A 21,138-nucleotide genomic window follows, 5' to 3' on the forward strand; every position below is an offset into this window, starting at 1 on the left:
AATTGTAAAAATATGAAATTATATTCTTCGCATGACACACATGGAAATATGAAATTCTACTGATGACATAACATACCTGAAAATGCCCTGTTGCACTCTACTAGGGCAGAAAATCAAGGAATAAACCCAAACATGTCACCCCTTTCCATTTGCTGCAGAATGCTAATGGAGTCTCACTTCTGTGCAAAGGCTGGAGCATCATCAAACATTGACTATCGAACCACATGATGCTAAACAAGGTTGGGCATGGCTTTCACAGCCAACATACAACTGGTTACAAAACCATGTTTTGGGGTCAGATGCCCAAGGAAATCAGCAAAAATTCATGCAACTGAATGGTGTAATACAGGTACTGAAATTATTTAGCATATTATGGTACAAAAACAGCTATACTATATGCAGTCACAAGAAAATACATAGTTGACACATGGAAAACTGTTCTTAATTCAGAATGACTGCATAGGATTACATTTTGTCATTCAGATAAATATATGACTGTAAACTTAAAAATGACACTATTAAATGCAACAACAAATGTGTTATGTGAAATATGACTTAACAGTGCAAATATAGGAGAAATTCCACGTCTTCTAATAAAGGTAAATACTCTGTCAAAAATAGATGATATAAAGAATGGAGATTGGATATGATTGTTAAATACCTATTGGGTTGAATGATATACATCGTCATGAAGGAAACAGCGTCCTGACAAGTAATCTCACCATTTGCCAATGTTGAAAGATTTAAACCTTGTATATGTGTACATGGTGTGAACCATGGATGAAACAACATGCATTGAGGTGAGATATGACACCTTGCACAAGCCACAGTAAGTGAGTCGACTGAGTGAGTAAAGCTAACATATCATGATAGTTCAATGGAACCAGAACTCACAGAGCTAAGCCTGTATCTGTAATTACAAAGGTAATACTTATGTGTAATTACAAAGGTCATCCTGCATGTGTAATTACAAAGGTAATAATTATGTGTAATTACAAAGGTCATCCTGCATGTGTAATTACAAAGGTAATGCTGTATGTGTAATTACAAAGGTCATACTGTAGGTGTAATTACAAAGTTATGCTGTATGTGTAATTACAAAACAGCAACAATACTAATCTTTATTTTCTTTTAAATACAATGCAATGTCAACTTGATGCACACAGATATGTGACAGTGTGATATGCTTTTTTATAACTTGTTTTAGAATCAGTTTTTTTGTCAACAATATATATTTTCCTAAAAATGTAAAATACAAATGATGATAAAATAATTTTGTATTTTCTTTGCTAACAGGTGGTGCATAATGAAGGTTTCGATAAAGATCGTGGCATCCATATTGTGGTTCTCAATCAGGCATCTGTAAGTCAATAGTATCTTAAAACCACATCTTGCCATCAGTCACTTGTCAGGGACAGGCTTTTTGATTGCTATTTAGACCTTTTCCATGCCAAATCTTTGAACAGGACATGTGTTTGTACCCCCATCTGTCCAATAAATCCCATAACATCATGTCCATCATATATTTTGTTTCCACTTTTTAATGTTTGAAGGACTTGAAGTCTTTTGGTTAAGAAGATAAGAGTCAAATACAGTAGTCCCCCTCTTGAACGGCCCCCTTCTGACCAGCGACCACCCACTTTTGATGGCCAAAATCCATTGACACCAACGAGACTGTGTTAATAAGTACCCCTCAAGAATGGCCACCCCTCTAACGCGACCAGCGGCCAGCATATTAGTACAAAAATGTAAAAAGTTCCCCTCACAAGCGGACACTTTTCATTTCAAATCTGTCCAGAACCAATAATTAATTCATATCGTGATGTAGGTAAGTAATAAGATTATCTCTACCATCAATGCATGTCTCCCAATATCAGGTTTCTGTTACTGAAAGAAGTTTTGACTAAAGTACATATAACACTAAGATTAATATTATATCATTATCTCTAAAAGCTGACGTTTACAGGAAATGGGCTTGACCATGTTGTGATAGAGTTTTGGGCTTCACACGGGTGTCGAGTTATTCTCTTTGATGATTACAACTGGACGTTATTGTCAAGATCATAATATGATCAGCATAGGCTAAAAATAGATTTTATGGATTAACACACACAGAGAAATTAACCTCGAACATAATAGGGTACCAAGCAAAGACCAAAAAGTCAGTGACAATACATTTATTGCTTCCTTTATGAAGATGGCATTTAGTCCACTCTACAAAAGTTTCATCTGCATAATTTAATTGCATACAGTTAGCAACATCCGAATAAATCATTACCAGGTATTAACATATCATCACATAAACAGAGACATGTTATTTATTATTTTAGAAGGAAGTCGGTTATTCTACTTGACGACCAAGTGGGGTGGGGAGGGGGGACTTGCTGAACAGTTGTATGTAGAAAAGACTTTAATGAAACAATTTTATGTTGAAAAGACTAGAATAAACATCGTAACCAATAAGGAAATTATGCAGCAGCAGTGGGAAAATGGAGCAAATGAAAAGAGAATCATTTATGTACCAAGATTTAAATGACATTTTTGAATGGTTTTGCAATGTGCATGACAACAGTACCTGCTTGCATATCATGCTTACATCAAGAATAAGAACTATTAATATATATTTAGTTGAAATAATAAGTCTATTCGTAAGGCAATAAGAACCTTTTAATAATTAATGTTACTTTTAAATGAAGATATTAAATGATGTGAAGTATGTCGCTTTCTTATTGTGTACATTACATATACTTAGCAAATAAAATTTAGTCCCCCTTTGGAAAGGCCCCCCCATCTTATAAGGCCACTTTCCCAGTGCAGAAGGGTGGCCATATAAGAGGGGGACCACTGTACAATTTTCACTATTTTCCAGGAAACATTTTTATGAACTTTACTTTTCAATTTCATTTCTGCGTAATAAATTTTGAAGGACATGACCCTTAAAGTATTGCCAAAGCATAAGTTGTGCATTTACTAGAAGTCCTGTACCACTTGCCACAGAATATGACATTTTTGAAGTAAGCAACAGTTTATACCTATATATACTTAAACATGACATGAATGGCTATGAATCTTAGTTTGATTGTACATTGGGCCCTGGAACAAACATTCTGTCATAGTTTTATCATGCATTTAGCAATGAAATTTTACAAATGCTGGTTAAAACATGGACTACCTGAAAAACTCAAAAAGGCTGGCTCCCATCTTGATTTGTCTTCAAATGATGACTTCATTTGGCAATTACTGTCTCATGATTGTGATGATGACAATGACTTTGAAAGTAGATTCCAGCTGGGAAAGAATTATTTAAATAATTAAATTTGGTATGAGGAGTTATGTTAAGAAGATTTGCATCAATTAGGTTTTCGCCTTTCTCCAGCTAAATTGTGTGGAGTTAAGTCCCCTGTTTTACATAGACCTTTGCCCTTCTATTTCATTTCTGCTCAATAACTTTTAAGGACTTTTCATGCATTGAAATCTAATTTGGCATGAGTCTTTTCAATACAAAATCTTTGCCAAATTTGATTTTCATTCTTTGCTGTGAAATTTATATGGAGTACCGGTTCATGTATGACTTGTAACTCTGCCCATCAACTTAAAATTTGGTTGGGGGCTCTGCATTAAGAAGGTCTAGATCAGTTTGATTTTTGGTTCATATTGCCATGTGAGCATATGGTATAGCCACTTGTCTGTCATCCTTTGTGAATATTTTTTGTTACCACTCTAGAGGCCATGTTTGTCTCAAACTTGAAATAGAGGTTTATACCATCAGTATCTCAGAGGAGCTTGAATATGAAAGAGCTCTCTGGTGATCTTGTGTCTGATTAACTTTGCTTGTTAACACTGTAGTGGCTATGTTTCTGATCAAATTTTAATAAAACTTGGAATTTATTACATCATCAGGGTCTCAGAAAAATTCTGAAATGAAAAAGATCCATGCATATTAACTAGGTCGTCTTGCATTTGATTGGCTGAGCTTGCTATAACTCTGGAGTTGGTATTTCTAATTTGATGGTGATCAAGCTTGGAATATATGCTCATATCATCAAAATCTCTGATAAATTCAATGAACAAGAGAGATGCATATTAATGAGGTGATCTTGGATTTGATTGTCTGAGCATATTACCATTTCGGAAGCCATAATTCTAATTTGATTTTTAACATATTTCGACAATGGGATTATATCATGAAGCTCCGGGATGAGTTCACTAATGAATGAAATTTATTGATATTAATTAGGCTAGTCTTGTTACCACCCTGGAGGACTTATTTCTGAAAAGATTTTGATAAAACTTGAAATAAAAGAATACGGCTTATTTGATCAAGATCTCATGTTAGTTCAGTAATGAGTTGATCTTTCATCTGATTGGATGAACCATTACAGATTCAGTACCGTATTTCAGATTTTGAGTAAACAAGGTAAAAAAACATTTAAAAAACATGATGAGGTCCACCAAGTTTAATTATGAGCAAGATCTGTGCAGTTTAGAAATATTTCTGAACTGTTTGCTCAGAAATACTGTTTTCTCTCTTTAAAGGAAAGCAAGTGAAGTAACTCGTGACATTGACCCTTGAGAATGGTCCTTGCAAAATAAATTCTAGAGAACATGGGTATACATTTAAATACATTTAAATCGAACAATTTGTAAAAATTGGCAAACAAGACATCTTGAGTATTAAAATGAATCAATAATTTGTAACTGAAAAAAGGATGTAAACTAGCAGCATTATTATATAAAATGTACAGTTGCAGGCTGCCATAAATTATATACAGTGTTGTGATTAAGATTCTTTACATGGTTAGAGTTATTTTTTATTATTTTTCTATTACTTATTTGCTTCATTAAGAACTTAAAAAACTTTGTTAATTTTTATAAATTTACTTGCAAATAAAAAGTATTTTTAAAACTGTGCCTCATTTGAAATTCTTAAATATTTGGAATAAAGTTGTATATGTTTGGTGAAATAAGGTTTTGATGTCACCATGTTAACGTGTTGGAAACAATTGACATTTGTATATCACATGTATTGTGCATTTATTTTATGGGTCCTTATATATACACTGCCATTATAACAAATTATTTGAAATTTATATTTTGTATTTTTGGCTTTTAATAAAATAAATACCCCAAATATGTTTTTCTACCAAGTAGTTAAGAAACCAGTAGTCTTAAAAAAGTGTATATTATAATTTCAGTTTTGATGAAATCATGCAACTTTGTAGATCACAGATTAAAACTTCATCTGTAAGTTTAACTTTTAAAGATCTTGGGTGACTTCAATTTTGCGCAAAAGATTTGCATATAAATGGACCCTGGACATCTCAGACAATGAGATTGGCTCAGTAAAACAAGATACATGCATGCAGCAAGAACAAAATCCTTATTCAAATCATTGTTTACACTTTTGAGTAATGTTGAAAAAAATGATTTTTCCACTTGTTGCATATATTATTTCAGTCATGACTCCCATCTTTGCTAATTATCAACCTTTTAGAAGTGGTAGTAGAATTTTGCTTAACCTGCTTTCAGAATTTATGTTGGTCTGAATTTTCTATTTGATTTATGAGTTTGTCTTCTCTGTGTTTTAATTCTTTCTTATATAGTTGAAGGGCATAGTATTGAGTTAGTTTGATGCATTCATTTACTCTGAGGCCTTAAATGAGGTTTTACCATTATCATGCCACATAAGGTAAACATTTCATACATAGTTGTGCCGTTCTTTCATACAGTCATTCCAACCCAGTGACCAGATTTGATCACATGGTGACCAGATTTGCATTGTTGTGTATGGTACATGATTTTATCTTTAGTTTTTGTAATTTTTATTTGTTGCTGTAAATTGTGCATAGGGTCTATTTTAAGACATTAAAGAATTTACAATTGCAAGGCATCTATGGGGCCCCGAGTGGTCTAAAGCGCTCTTCGTTACAGATCACTGCCATCTCACCTCTGTCTACATGGGTTCGAGTCTCGGATTCGGCCAATGTGGGTATGTGAGAAAGCTTGCCAGTAGCTTCTCGAGGGTCGGTGGTTCTTTCTGGGGATTTCCTGGGTTCTTCCTCCACCATTAATACTGGCCGCCATGTATAGCCTATCGTGTGCTGAAAAATGGCGTTAAACCCTACAACAAGAACAACAACAAGGGATCTATAAATAGATGCTTACATATGTGTTGACAGTTACTAAAAATAAGATTATTAGTAAATATTTTTATGACATTTGGCTTTTTCCCCACTGGGCAGATATGTCTGTTGGTATCTTAATAAAATTAAGTCCTATTGGATGAGTTAGGTCATATGAATAGGTATTTTGAAATATTAGTAAGATCTGTTATGTCAGGTGTATTGCAACATATAATCGTAATAGACTCCTGAAGGTGTATATAAGGAGAGAACTGATCAATCTGACTCGTTACTATTTTGGAGTCATTCTTATTTGTTTTGTTCTTGTTGTAACATCAAGTCTGCAGACATGTTTTGTGTTGATCTTAGATATTATTTAAGAGGAAAAACATTTGTTTGGGCTGTTCAGTGGAAATAGAAGGTGCTCATTTTTGGACTAGAATATTATTCTGGAACTATTGTGAATTGTTCAAAGGAGTACTGGAAAGTGCCATTTTGACAATGTTATGATTCTTGGTGGACCAGTACATTTCTGTTCTGAAGTTTATATGGAACTCTTCATTCCTTTGGACTATAATACGGCTCTATAGGATTATTTTGATTCACTTCATAATACTGTTAAGTTCCTCTCACATTTTCTTTTATAACTATGAGAATTAAATTAGTTGTTGAGTTTTACAAATCTTGTTGGTGTCAATTTTTTCTGTTACTTAGTTTATGACCATAGAGTCATAACAACATTTTCTTCCTAAGTCTTTACTGAGTTGGAACTATGTCTGTATAAAACCCATGAATCTGTTTCATGTGCACAAGATCACTACATACGTGATCATTATAGACCACAACAGAATATGGGATTACTAAATCCATGATCATTATAGACCACTACACAATATGGGATTACTAAATCCATGATCATTATAGACCACTACACAATATGGGATTAATAAACCCATGATTATTATAGACCACTACACAATATGGGATTACTAAATCCATGATCATTATAGACCACTGCACAATATGGGATTACTAAACCCATGATCATTATAGACCACTACATAATATGGGATTAATAAACCCATGATCATTATAGACCACTGCACAATATAGGATTACTAAATCCATGATTATTATAGACCACTACACAATATAGGATTACCACAGTCATGATCATTATAGACCACTACACAATATAGGATTACTAAATCCATGATCATTATAGACCACTACACAATATGGGAGTACTATAGTCATGATCATTATAGACCACTACACAATATGGGATTACTACAGCTATGATCATTATAGACCACTACACAATATGAAATTACTACAGTCATCATCATGGTATACCACTAAACAATATGGGATTACTACAGCCATGATATTTACAGACCACTACAGAATATGGGATTACTAAATCCATGATCATTATAGACCACTTCACAATATGGAATTGCTACTGTCATGACCATTATAGACCACTACACAATATAGGGTTACTAAAACCATGATCATTATAGACCACTACACAATATGGGATTACTAAATCCATGCTCATTTTAGACCACTACACAATATGGGATTACTAAATCCATGCTCATTTTAGACCACTACACAATATGGAATTACTACAGTCATGATCATTATAGACCACTACACAATATGGTATTACTGAATCCATGATCATTGTAGACCACTACACAATATGGTATTACTACAGTCATGATCATTGTAGACCACTACACAATATGGTATTACAAAATCCATGATCATTATAGACCACTACACAGGAAAGGATCTGTATCTTGTTTCAGAAGAGTGCATAATTGTTTTTATAATTTAGTTTTTGTCCACAGTGAAGTCTGGCCATTTAATATATTTCAGATATAAGAGTTAATATATGCATGAATCAAGACCAGGAAGTAAGTTAGTCATTATAGTGTCACTGTGGTCATTTTCTGCCAGGGTATATGGATTATTCTTGTATCACTTACAGTGGAATGAACAGATTATTGTAGAGACATAATGATTCAACCAAGAGACAGTATTGTGCAAGTAACTGAGAAAAGTGAGATGTATTGTGTGGTCTACAATACATGTTAAGTTTGATCTGATAAAATGTTAATCGTCACAAAATTGGTTAAGGGAGTGGATCTGAGTGTATTAGCAGTCCAATCTCCTAAAATAGTGGTTCTCAACCTGTGGGGCATGGATCTCCAGGTGGGCTACGTGGTTATTCCAAGGGGTCCAAGACTGACTGACTCAATAATACGCCTCGCACATATACTATTTTTCAGAATGTTTGTATTTGTTGTTAGGATGAATAAAATGTAATTCATTTACAATGGTTGCTGAGATCATAACCGTTATTTGTCATTAATTTTTTCAATTAACAGAGCTGTAAAGTACAACTATTAGCAAATGGCATCCATGAAGTTTTTTGAAGTTAAGAAGGGGTCCTAATACTCAACAAATTTGAGAATCACTGTCCTAAAATAAAAACATTCAATGTACATGCATTTTCTAAAACAGAAATAATTGTACCCAAGTTATCACCACATTCTGCAAGATTTTCAACTAAATCACAACATAAACAGCAAAGAGGAATCACCTATCTTAATAGTAATACCTAATAATTTTGGATCATCAAGGTGTCATCATAATGCTTGCAAAAGATCTATAATATTATGCATTAGTACCACCTTAAGGTCTACATGCATGTATAATATTATGCATTAGCACCACTTAAGGTCTACATGCATGTATAATATTATGCATTAGCACCACTTAAGGTCTACATGCATGTATAATATTATGCATTAGCACCACCTTAAGGTCTACATGCATGTATAATATTATGCATTAGCACCACTTAAGGTCTACATGCATGTATAATATTATGCATTAGCACCACTTAAGGTCTACATGCATGTATAATATTATGCATTAGCACCACTTAAGGCCTACATGCATCTATAATATTATGCATTAGCACCACTTAAGGTCTACATGCATGTATAATATTATGCATTAGCACCACCTTGAGGTCTACATGCATGTATATCTTTAGAAGATTGAATCTGTGATACACAAGATCCATAAAAGTCCTAAAGACAGTCTATTACACTGTCAAATAGCCTCTTGTAGAATACAGATGTTAGATATTCATATTAAGTACAGATGTTAGATAATCACATTAAGTACAGATGTTAAATACATTACATTAAGTGCAGATGTTAGATAATCACATTAAGTACAGATGTTAGATAATCACATTAAGTACAGATATTAGATACATCACATTAAGTGCAGATGTTAGATAATCATTATGTACAGATGTTAGATAATCACATTAAGTACAAATGTTAGATACATTACATTAAGTACAGATATTAGATACATCACATTAAGTGCAGATGTTAGATAATCATATTAAGTGCAGATGTTAGATAATCATATTAAGTGCAGATGTTAGATAATCACATCAAGTAGAGATGTTAGATAATCATATTATGTACAGATGTTAGATAATCATACTAAGTACAGGTGTTATATACATCATATTAAGTACAGATGTTAGATACATCACAGTGAGTACAGATGTTAGATAATCACATTAAGTACAGATATTAGATACATCACATTAAGTGCAGATGTTAGATAATCATTATGTACAGATGTTAGATAATCACATTAAGTACAGATATTAAATACATCACATTAAGTGCAGATGTTAGATAATCATATTATGTACAGATGTTAGATAATCACATTAAGTACAGATGTTAGATAATCACATCAAGTACAGATGTTAGATACATCACATTAAGTACAGATGTTAGATAATCACATCAAGTAGAGATGTTAGATAATCATATTAAGTACAGATCTTAGATAATCATATTAAGTAGAGATGTTAGATACATCACATTAAGTACAGATGTTAGATAATCACATTAAGTACAGATGTAAGATAATCATATTAAGTACAGGTGTTATATACATCACATTAAGTACAAATGTTAGATACATCACATTAAGTACAGGTGTTATATACATCACATTTAGTACAGATGTTAGATAATCATATTAAGTACAGGTGTTATATACATCACATTAAGTACAAATGTTAGATACATCACATTAAGTACAGGTGTTATATACATCACATTTAGTACAGATGTTAGATAATCACATTAAGTACAGGTGTTATATACATCACATTAAGTACAAATGTTAGATACATCACATTAAGTACAGGTGTTATATACATCACATTAAGTACAGATGTTAGATAATCACATTAAGTACAGATGTAAGATAATCACGTTAAGTACAGATGTCAGATAATCATATTAAGTACAGGTGTTATATACATCACATTAAGTACAAAGGTTAGATACATCACATTAAGTACAGGTGTTATATACATCACATTAAGTACAGATGTTAGATAATCATATTAAGTACAGGTGTTATATACATCACATTAAGTACAAATGTTAGATAATCACATTAAGTACAGGTGTTATATACATCACATTAAGTACAGATGTTAGATAATCATATTAAGTACAGGTGTTATATACATCACATTAAGTACAAATGTTAGATACATCACATTAAGTACAGGTGTTATATACATCACATTAAGTACAGGTGTTAGATAATCATATTAAGTACAGGTGTTATATACATCACATTAAGTACAGATGTTAGATAATCACATTAAGTACAGGTGTTATATACATCACATTAAGTACAAATGTTAGATACATCACATTAAGTACAGGTGTTATATACATCACATTAAGTACAGATGTTAGATAATCATATTAAGTACAGGTGTTATATACATCATATTAAGTACAAATGTTAGATACGTCACATTAAGTACAGGTGTTAGATAATCACATTAAGTACAGATGTTAGATAATCATATTAAGTACAGGTGTTATATGCATCACATTAAGTACAAATGTTAGATACATCACATTAAGTACAGGTGTTATATACATCACATTAAGTACAGATGTTAGATAATCATATTAAGTACAGGTGTTATATGCATCACATTAAGTACAACTGTTAGATACATCACATTAAGTACAGGTGTTATATACATCACATTAAGTACAGATGTTAGATAATCATATTAAGTACAGGTGTTATATACATCACATTAAGTACAGATGTTAGATAATCACATTAAGTACAAATGTTAGATAATCACATTAAGTACAAATGTTAGATACATCACATTAAGTACAGGTGTTATATACATCACATTAAGTACAGATGTTAGATAACCACATTAAGTACAGATGTAAGATAATCACATTAAGTACAGATGTTAGATAATCATATTAAGTACAGGTGTTATATACATCATATTAAGTACAAATGTTAGATACATCACATTAAGTACAGGTGTTAGATAATCACATTAAGTACAGATGTTAGATAATCATTAAGTACAGGTGTTATATACATCACATTAAGTACAAATGTTAGATACATCACATTAAGTACAGGTGTTATATACATCACATTAAGTACAGGTGTTATATACATCACATTAAGTACAGATGTTATATAATCATATTAAGTACAGGTGTTATATACATCACATTAAGTACAGATGTTAGATAATCACATTAAGTACAAATGTTAGATAATCACATTAAGTACAAATGTTAGATACATCACATTAAGTACAGGTATTATATACATCACATTAAGTACAGATGTTAGATAATCACATTAAGTACAGATGTTAGATAATCACATTAAGTACAAATGTTAGATACATCACATTAAGTACAGGTGTTATATACATCACATTAAGTACAGATGTTAGATACATCACATTAAGTACAGATGTTAGATACATCACATTAAGTACAGATGTTAGATATTCATATTAAGTACAGATGTTAGATAATCATATTAAGTACAGATGTTAGATACATTACATTAAGTACAGATGTTAGATACATCACAGTGAGTACAGATGGTAGATAATCACATTAAGTACAGATGTTAGATACATCATTTTAAGTACAGGTGTTATATACATCACATTAAGTACAGATGTTAGATAATCATATTAAGTACAGGTGTTATGTACATCACATTAAGTACAGATGTTAGATAACCACATTAAGTTCAGATGTAAGATAATCACATTAAGTACAGATGTTAGATAATCATATTAAGTACAGGTGTTATATACATCACATTAAGTACAAATGTTAGATACATCACATTAAGTACATGTGTTATATACATCACATTAAGTACAGATGTTAGATAATCATATTAAGTACAGGTGTTATATACATCACATTAAGTACAGATGTTAGATAATCACATTAAGTACAAATGTTAGATAATCACATTAAGTACAGGTATTATATACATTGCATTAAGTACAGATGTTAGATAATCACATTAAGTACAGATGTTAGATACATCACATTAAGTACAGGTGTTATATACATCACATTAAGTACAGATGTTAGATAATCACATTAAGTACAGATGTTAGATAATCAAATTAAGTACAGGTGTTATATGCATCACATTAAGTACAAATGTTAGATACATCACATTAAGTACATGTGTTATATACATCACATTAAGTACAGATGTTAGATAATCATATTAAGTACAGGTGTTATATACATCACATTAAGTACAGATGTTAGATAATCACATTAAGTACAAATGTTAGATAATCACATTAAGTACAAATGTTAGATACATCACATTAAGTACAGGTATTATATACATTGCATTAAGTACAGATGTTAGATAATCACATTAAGTACAGATGTTAGATACATCACATTAAGTACAGGTGTTATATACATCACATTAAGTACAGATGTTAGATAATCACATTAAATACAGATGTTAGATAATCACATTAAGTACAGATGTTAGATACATCACATTAAGTACAGATGTTAGATACATCACATTAAGTACAGATATTAGATATTCATATTAAGTACAGATGTTAGATAATCACATTAAGTACAAATGTTAGATAATCACATTAAGTACAAATGTTAGATACATCACATTAAGTACAGGTGTTATATACATCACATTAAGTACAGATGTTAGATAATCACATTAAGTACAGATGTTAGATACATCAAATTAAGTACAGATGTTAGATACATCACATTAAGTACAGATGTTAATCATATTAAGTACAGTTGTTAGATACATCGCATTAAGTACAAATGTTAGATACATCACATTAAGTACAGATGTTAGATACATCACATTAAGTACAGATGTTAGATAATCACATTGAGTACAGATGTTAGATACATCACATTAAGTACAGATGTTAGATATTCATATTAAGTACAGATGTTAGATAATCACATTAAGTACAAATGTTAGATAATCACATTAAGTACAAATGTTAGATACATCACATTAAGTACAGATATTAGATATTCATATTAAGTACAGATGTTAGATAATCACATTAAGTACAAATGTTAGATAATCACATTAAGTACAAATGTTAGATACATCACATTAAGTACAGATGTTAGATAATCACATTAAGTACAGATGTTAGATAATCACATTAAGTACAGATGTTAGATACATCACATTGAGTACAGATGTTAGATACATCACATTAAGTACAGATGTTAATCATATTAAGTACAGTTGTTAGATACATCGCATTAAGTACAAATGTTAGATACATCACATTAAGTACAGATGTTAGATACATCACATTAAGTACAGATGTTAGATAATCACATTGAGCACAGATGTTAGATACATCACATTAAGTACAGATATTAGATATTCATTTTAAGTACAGATGTTAGATAATCATATTAAGTTTAGATGTTAGATACATCACATTAAGTACAGATGTTAGATACATCACATTGAGTACAGATGTTAGATACATCACATTAAGTACAGATGTTAATCATATTAAGTACAGTTGTTAGATACATCGCATTAAGTACAAATGTTAGATACATCACATTAAGTACAGATGTTAAATACATCACATTAAGTACAGATGTTAGATAATCACATTGAGTACAGATGTTAGATACATCACATTAAGTACAGATATTAGATATTCATATTAAGTACAGATGTTAGATAATCATATTAAGTACAGATGTTAGATACATCACATTAAGTACAGATGTTAGATACATCACATTGAGTACAGATGTTAGATACATCACATTGAGTACAGATGTTAGATACATCACATTGAGTACAGATGTTAGATACATCACATTGAGTACAGATGTTAGATACATCACATTAAGTACAGTTGTTAGATATATCATATTAAGTACAGATGTTAGATACATCACATTAAGTACAGATGTTAGATACATTACATTAAGTACAGATGTTAGATAACCACATTAAGTACAGATGTTAGATAATCACATTGAGTACAGATGTTAGATACATCACATTAAGTACAGATATTAGATACATCACATTGAGTACAGATGTTAGATAATCATATTAAGGAGAGTTGTTAGATACATCACATTAAGTACAGATGTTAGATACATCACATTAAGTACAGATGTTAGATAATCACATTGAGTACAGATGTTAGATACATCACATTAAGTACAGATGTTAGATAATCATATTAAGTACAGTTGTTAGATACATCATATTAAGTACAGATGTTAGATACATCACATTAAGTACAGATGTTAGATACATCACATTGAGTACAGATGTTAGATACATCACATTGAGTACAGATGTTAGATACATCATATTAAGTACAGATGTTAGATACATCACATTGAGTACAGATGTTAGATACATCACATTAAGTACAGTTGTTAGATACATCATATTAAGTACAGATGTTAGATACATCACATTGAGTACAGATGTTAGATACATCACATTGAGTACAGTTGTTAGATACATCACATTAAGTACAGATGTTAGATAATCACATTGAGTACAGATGTTAGATACATCACATTAAGTACAGATATTAGATATTCATATTAAGTACAGATGTTAGATACATTACATTAAGTGCGGATGTTAGATACATCACAGTGAGTACAGATGGTAGATACATCACATTAAGTACAGATATTAGATATTCATATTAAGTACAGATGCTAGATAATCACATTAAGTACAGATGTTAGTTAATCATACTAAGTACAATTGTTAGATACATCGCATTAAGTACAAATGTTAGATACATCTCATTTTTGATATTTCTAGGTATATAACATCAGTTATTGTAAATAAATACCTGTAGTAGTCATTATGCATCACTGAGTTTAGAAAGCAAAATGTAGAATACTGGAATTCTAGTCCATCTTTATAGTACTCCCAAACCAACATACTCCTTGATTGCATATCCACATTTATTATCAAACTGTGAGTGAAGTTATCACACACGAGTTTCAAGCTGGCATACAGTATGACCCCGCTATAGCACTCTCCATTATAACATGAATTTGGATTTAACACGGTTGCAGCATGGCTCCCTTAATTTTATATACATGTATTTTTCGCACAAACAAAAACACAACTTAAAAGTACGAAATAAACATAAGAAGTTTAATATCATTTTGGGAAAGAGATCGTGCATGAACAATACAAGATGATCGTGGCATGGCTCCTGAAATTTTATTGTATTTTTCTTGTGCACAAATAGTTTTTTCTTACTAAAAGTATGAAAACTAAAGTGTAAAATGTTTATTCTAGGATCATGTAGGGTTTTGCCAATGTCGTAAACTGTGATTTTATTTTCCCTATTGGTGAAAAAATATACCATCTGATGATTTTTTTTTTATTGGCAACATTGTTGGCTGTTTAAACTTGTATATACAGCCATTGGTTTGGAGTGGAGAAATTCAGAGGCCCCATGAAAGGAAGCTGCAGACTGGTTATAAAATGCACTGAAATTTATCTATTGTTACATAAACAATTTCTTTGTCCATATTGACAAACCATCTTAACAGTGCATTGTTATATCATAATCTGCTTATGTTGACATTGAGCATGAGTACTGTATGTTATGAGATATCTGCTTTTTTTTATTGTTGACATTTCTGGTAGTGGAGATCAACCAGACAAGGCATTATCTCGTAATCTATCTTTTGTCAGATTTTTGGCCACTCACTAGTAATTAATATATTTACATAGACTAACATTTGTGTGTGGATAGTAAGTAAAATTCATCTTTCCACTCAGAATTAAATCCTTCAGAACACCCACATTTCCTGTGCTAATCCATGTCATCAGACCAGAAAACCTGTGTCTCTATTGTCCATTGACCCTTTGTTAAATTTCTGATGCATGAATGGAAGGCAGGATCACTCCACTACCACAAGTGTAAAAAAAAATAAAAAATTATTTGTTGGTCCATTCAGTAGGCAGGGAGGAACTTGTACAATCAACCAAACGATGGCCAATTCCTTTTTTAATAATTTACCAGATAAAATAGTTCGCTGAAATTTCAAAGAAAACATTTTCATTGAAGCACTGACTATTATAAAAATGGACTAAGCTGATGGAAGAAAAATCAGCCTCAATCATGCAGTACAGTTATTTGATGTTGCCGTCACAATAAGAAATGGGCATCTGTTTGCTTCTCCAAAGCTGGCCTTTAGCGTTGACTTCAATGATGCATGCACCTTTCATCAAAGAAAGCCGACTACAATCTTCAATAAAAACAAAGACCTTTTCTTCAAAGAAGTCAGTACCAAACTTAAATAAAAGCATGGAATCTGATGGATATTTTCATTTTCCAATGTGACTGGAACTCATTTACTGTGCTGTGAAAGTTTCTTTTATGCAGGGAAAAAGTTTGTGCTTACAAATGCTACCAACAGTAGCTTAAAACACAAACTAACTTTTCCCGACTTGGAATGTACTGAAAAGTAAATGTGCTTCATCATTCATTACATGATTGTGCTATGTTTATCCACTGAATTCAGACCTATATGACTTGTGACAAAATTATTGAATATTTTAAATCTCTCTGTGTGCATTTTTTTGATGGAATTACTTGTATTGTGGATTCAATATATGTGATGAGATTCGCAGGTGAGTACATGGTGTTGATACTCTATTCATGCTATACATAAGACGAGTATATAAACAGTATACACGTATGTTTACCAATTTGTGATTCTCTAAATAAAGTAAAATATTGTATATGCCTTCTCTGTTTTCACTACAGGTGTATTTCCCATTTAATATGCATCAGTTTAAGATGGGAATTGTGCCAATGAAACACATATTTTACTGCCTGCATTTATTACCTACTAACCCTCCCCCCACAATTTTTTTTGGTATATGTATCATTTTCTTCAGCCAGCTGACCTGGTTGCTAATAACATGGTTCGATCTATAACACGGTCAGGTTCTGTGGCTCCCGACTACCATGTTATAGCAAGGTCACACTGTATTATATATTTCATCCATAGCTTCTCCACCTTGGTTGACTTAACTCCAGAATAAAGCTCAGTTTTATAGGTAATGGCAGATTTTGTATTGCCATATTTACAAAACTGAATGTACAATTTTGCCAAGTACAGCCTTTAGACTGATGTCTTTAGTTAATTGCATTCCCTTTCACACAATTTTATTTTAGACCATTCTTGTATAAATATTTTGCACAGACATAAGATGATCAGAATTCAGTAACATGCAATTGGTACCTATGATTTTTTCCCAAGAACACTGTTTAAATATATCTGCTAGGAAAAACGAATTGTTGAAGTTTTGTTTTTTTTGGGATCTCTGTAACTGTTTTTTATTGGCTTCCTGCAGGGTAGTGTGATGGCCAAGCGTGTGTTTGACACTTATAGTCAGAATGAAGATGATGAAATGGTCCTTTTCCTCAACATGATTTCAGATGGAAGAATTGTTATATTTGCCATCAAGGTCAGTATCAAACCAAGAAAGAAGAAAATGAAGTAGTCATAAGTTTTGCACTATGTATGCAAGATGCAGTTGTGAAAGCAAGTAAGCGTGCACTTGAAGTGGGAACTACTATATATTGTTTCTCACGTATCAGAGACAAAATTAATTAGGCAGGGCTGACAAGTTTTATTAAAGCCCCAGACAAACTGACTGCAAAAAGTTAACTTGCCCTTGGGAGATTTTAGCTTGCCCAAAAATATGATAATATAATATAACAACAAAGGTGTTAAAAAGAACTCAATAAAATATGGTCTGTTATAATGAAATCACCTTATTTTTGTCAAATAAGTCATAGAAATAGGTCACTACAGCCTACATTAAATCCTAGAAACTAAGACATTTGCATGTGATCAGAGCTTATAAAGCTGTAACTGAAGCATCCTTTTATTTAAATGAAATGGGGATCTTGAAAATGGCTAAATGAGTAATTTTAATTATAAACATATGGACATAATATGATTTTTCCTGTGGCATTTCAGGATGAAGGAACATTCCAAATGAAAAAGCCTGCTCGTGAATTGTTGTCTCACATGGGGAGCGAGTATGTGGAGGGTCTCAACTGGAGGGACATGTGGGCTTTCATTACTGTGAAAGGAGGTAAGTAATGTGTATGCTTTGGAGTAGGGAGAGAGAGTCTTTAAAATCAACATGAATTATTGACAGACATGACTTTGATTTAATTTTTCATAAAATAACCCAGATAGGACAAACAAGGATGAACTGGCTTTTGAAAGTCCCTAATTTTTAGCTCGCCTGGCCATAAGGCAAAGTGTACTTACTATATGGCACTGTTCTTCTTTCACCATTTGCTATTTTCATTTGCTCAAAACCACTAGATCAGATTTCAGCCAAAAAATATGGCACTAAGCATTCATTCACGAGGGCTTTCAGGTTTGTAGAAATGATGCCTGTCTGCCATTAAATATGGACACTGTTATTAAAAATTAAAACATCTTTTAGGGATTTTTTAAAATTTCCTCAACAGAATTTGAGCAAATTTGACAAAGTACAATTTTTTCAAATAAGGTTGATATGATGGTTTGTGTTACTTAGAAAATAAAAACCTTGGAACAAGTTTTAATAAAATCTCTCAACTGAAATTGACCTAACTTGTCAGAAAGTATTGTAGATAAAAGCTTTTCAAATGCTTACAAATTATACAGATCTTCTAATACTACTTCCATACAATTGCTTGACAAATTTTCACCAAATTTAACAGATAGCATAACCCCTTAAAGGCCTTTCAGGTTTATACTGATGATGCCAGTCTGCAGTCAGTTGTTTTTCTTATGTATATAAATGTTAACCTGTCAGCCATGTTAAAAAATTCCTATTGAAGGCTTTCTGGTTCTGTCATAAAATTGCTACCATTATTAAAAACAGACAAACCTTTAAGTGGCTTCATCTTGTAACTGCTCAATAGAATTTGATCAATTTTGAAAGAGAGCCTTCTAGAATAAAGACATATCAAACTTTTAAATATGATTGATTAGCCATTGTATAAGGCTGATGTTGCTAAAAAGGAAAACATTGTAATGATTTTGCAAACTTTGCTTATCATAATTTGATTGAAAGCATTCTGTCCAAAAAATGACAACTATTCACAAATCACACTCATCAGAATTGACAAAATTTAACAAAAAGCATCTGTTTATGAGGGCCTTTCAAATTGGTACAAATTAAGTCTTTCAGTCAACCAATATGATCACTGTTACAGTAAAGAGAAAAATCTTTAAATGACTGTAGTTTTTTCATAAACAGCTCAAAATTTGACCAGATTTGACAGAATGCATCTTGACATAATGGCTTTTCAGAATTTATATATCTACCATAAGGAATAACACATTATGTTGTGATGTTGTCTGTCTGTCCTGCCATCCAATATGCCATTTACCCATTCTGTGTTTGAACAGTAACTCACAATGTCTATGATTTTCAGTTTCCAAACTTTATGACTGGCTAGCACATGGGATAAAGGAGAACCCTATCAGTTTTGCACTCAAAAGTTCAAGGTCAGTGTGACTAACAGAAGCAGATGGTTTCTGCACAATAACTCAAGTTCTCTACCATCATCATTTGCCAAACACTGTGGACAGCATGCACTTGTGTTTAAGGAAGAACACTATCAATTTCAGGGTTAATAGATTTCTGTACATTAGCATTAGTTCTACACCACATGCAAGGACCACACTTTGTCAATGGTTAGCTCTTACACAGGAAGGATTTGCAAGCCGTTTAGCTTTTATTTTATTCCACCCACTTAATTTATACAAAATACATCATTTTGGTGATAATACAAAGCAGTTATTGATGGAGTGGCATAATCTTGTTTACAGATGCTGCTATTTGTTGTCAGATATGGATGAAGAGACAGAAAAATGAAGAAACACTTAAAAATTAATCAACATAATTTGAAGAAAAATGTTGACAGTATGCATCATACTAAACCTTATTTTTGGGCCAATGTCTCTTGTGTTTGACTGTTTGGTAGACATCAGCTAGGTGAGTTATTTCAGTTGTGGTGGGCCTTTTGTCATGTGCATATTGTACTTTCATAATCAAACCTTTAGACACATTATTTTACTTTATAGGAAAGAAAATTGGTGAAGGTCATAGCAAGTCAGCCTCCCTTTCCAGCTGGGGTGACAAGGTCACATTGGCATCTCGTATCCCTCTTGTTTCCCAAAAGGGTAAGTACACATGCACCCATTGTCAGGTTGGCTGTGCAGTGATGCAGATATCCTGTTTAGCATCTGAATACACTTCAAAAGAAAACTACCTCTGAAAGGAATGTTATTTCCAGTTAACTCTCATATTTCTCACACAGGTTGTTCCCAGCTAAACATAACAATTAAACTGCAAGAATAAGTCAGTCAATGTAGACTCTGGTTGTTTTTGGCATGGAGAGATGCCACCATGCTTTTTAACTTTGTGCACATTTTCTTTTACCAAATATAGTTTGTATTACTAATAACAATAAGACACTTTATGGTCTTACTAAAGTCAGTATAGAATA

The 21,138-nt window shown here is 32.0% G+C and overlaps 1 protein-coding gene across 1 annotated transcript in view; it reads left to right on the forward strand.

Moving 5' to 3' along the window:
- LOC149806429 (protein O-linked-mannose beta-1,2-N-acetylglucosaminyltransferase 1-like) overlaps nt 1–21,138 on the forward strand; it is a 139,280-nt gene that overhangs the window by 64,328 nt on the left and 53,814 nt on the right. The window contains exons 5-8 of the mRNA XM_089953156.1: nt 1,297–1,362; nt 17,970–18,083; nt 18,602–18,719; nt 20,714–20,812. Coding sequence (XP_089809282.1) covers nt 1,297–1,362; nt 17,970–18,083; nt 18,602–18,719; nt 20,714–20,812 — 397 coding nt within the window. The remainder of the gene's footprint in view (nt 1–1,296; nt 1,363–17,969; nt 18,084–18,601; nt 18,720–20,713; nt 20,813–21,138) is intronic.

This window comes from Sinohyriopsis cumingii, chromosome 1 (assembly GCF_028554795.1).
Source record: "Sinohyriopsis cumingii isolate HCF-2022 chromosome 1, ASM2855479v2, whole genome shotgun sequence".
NCBI lineage: Eukaryota > Metazoa > Mollusca > Bivalvia > Unionida > Unionidae > Sinohyriopsis > Sinohyriopsis cumingii.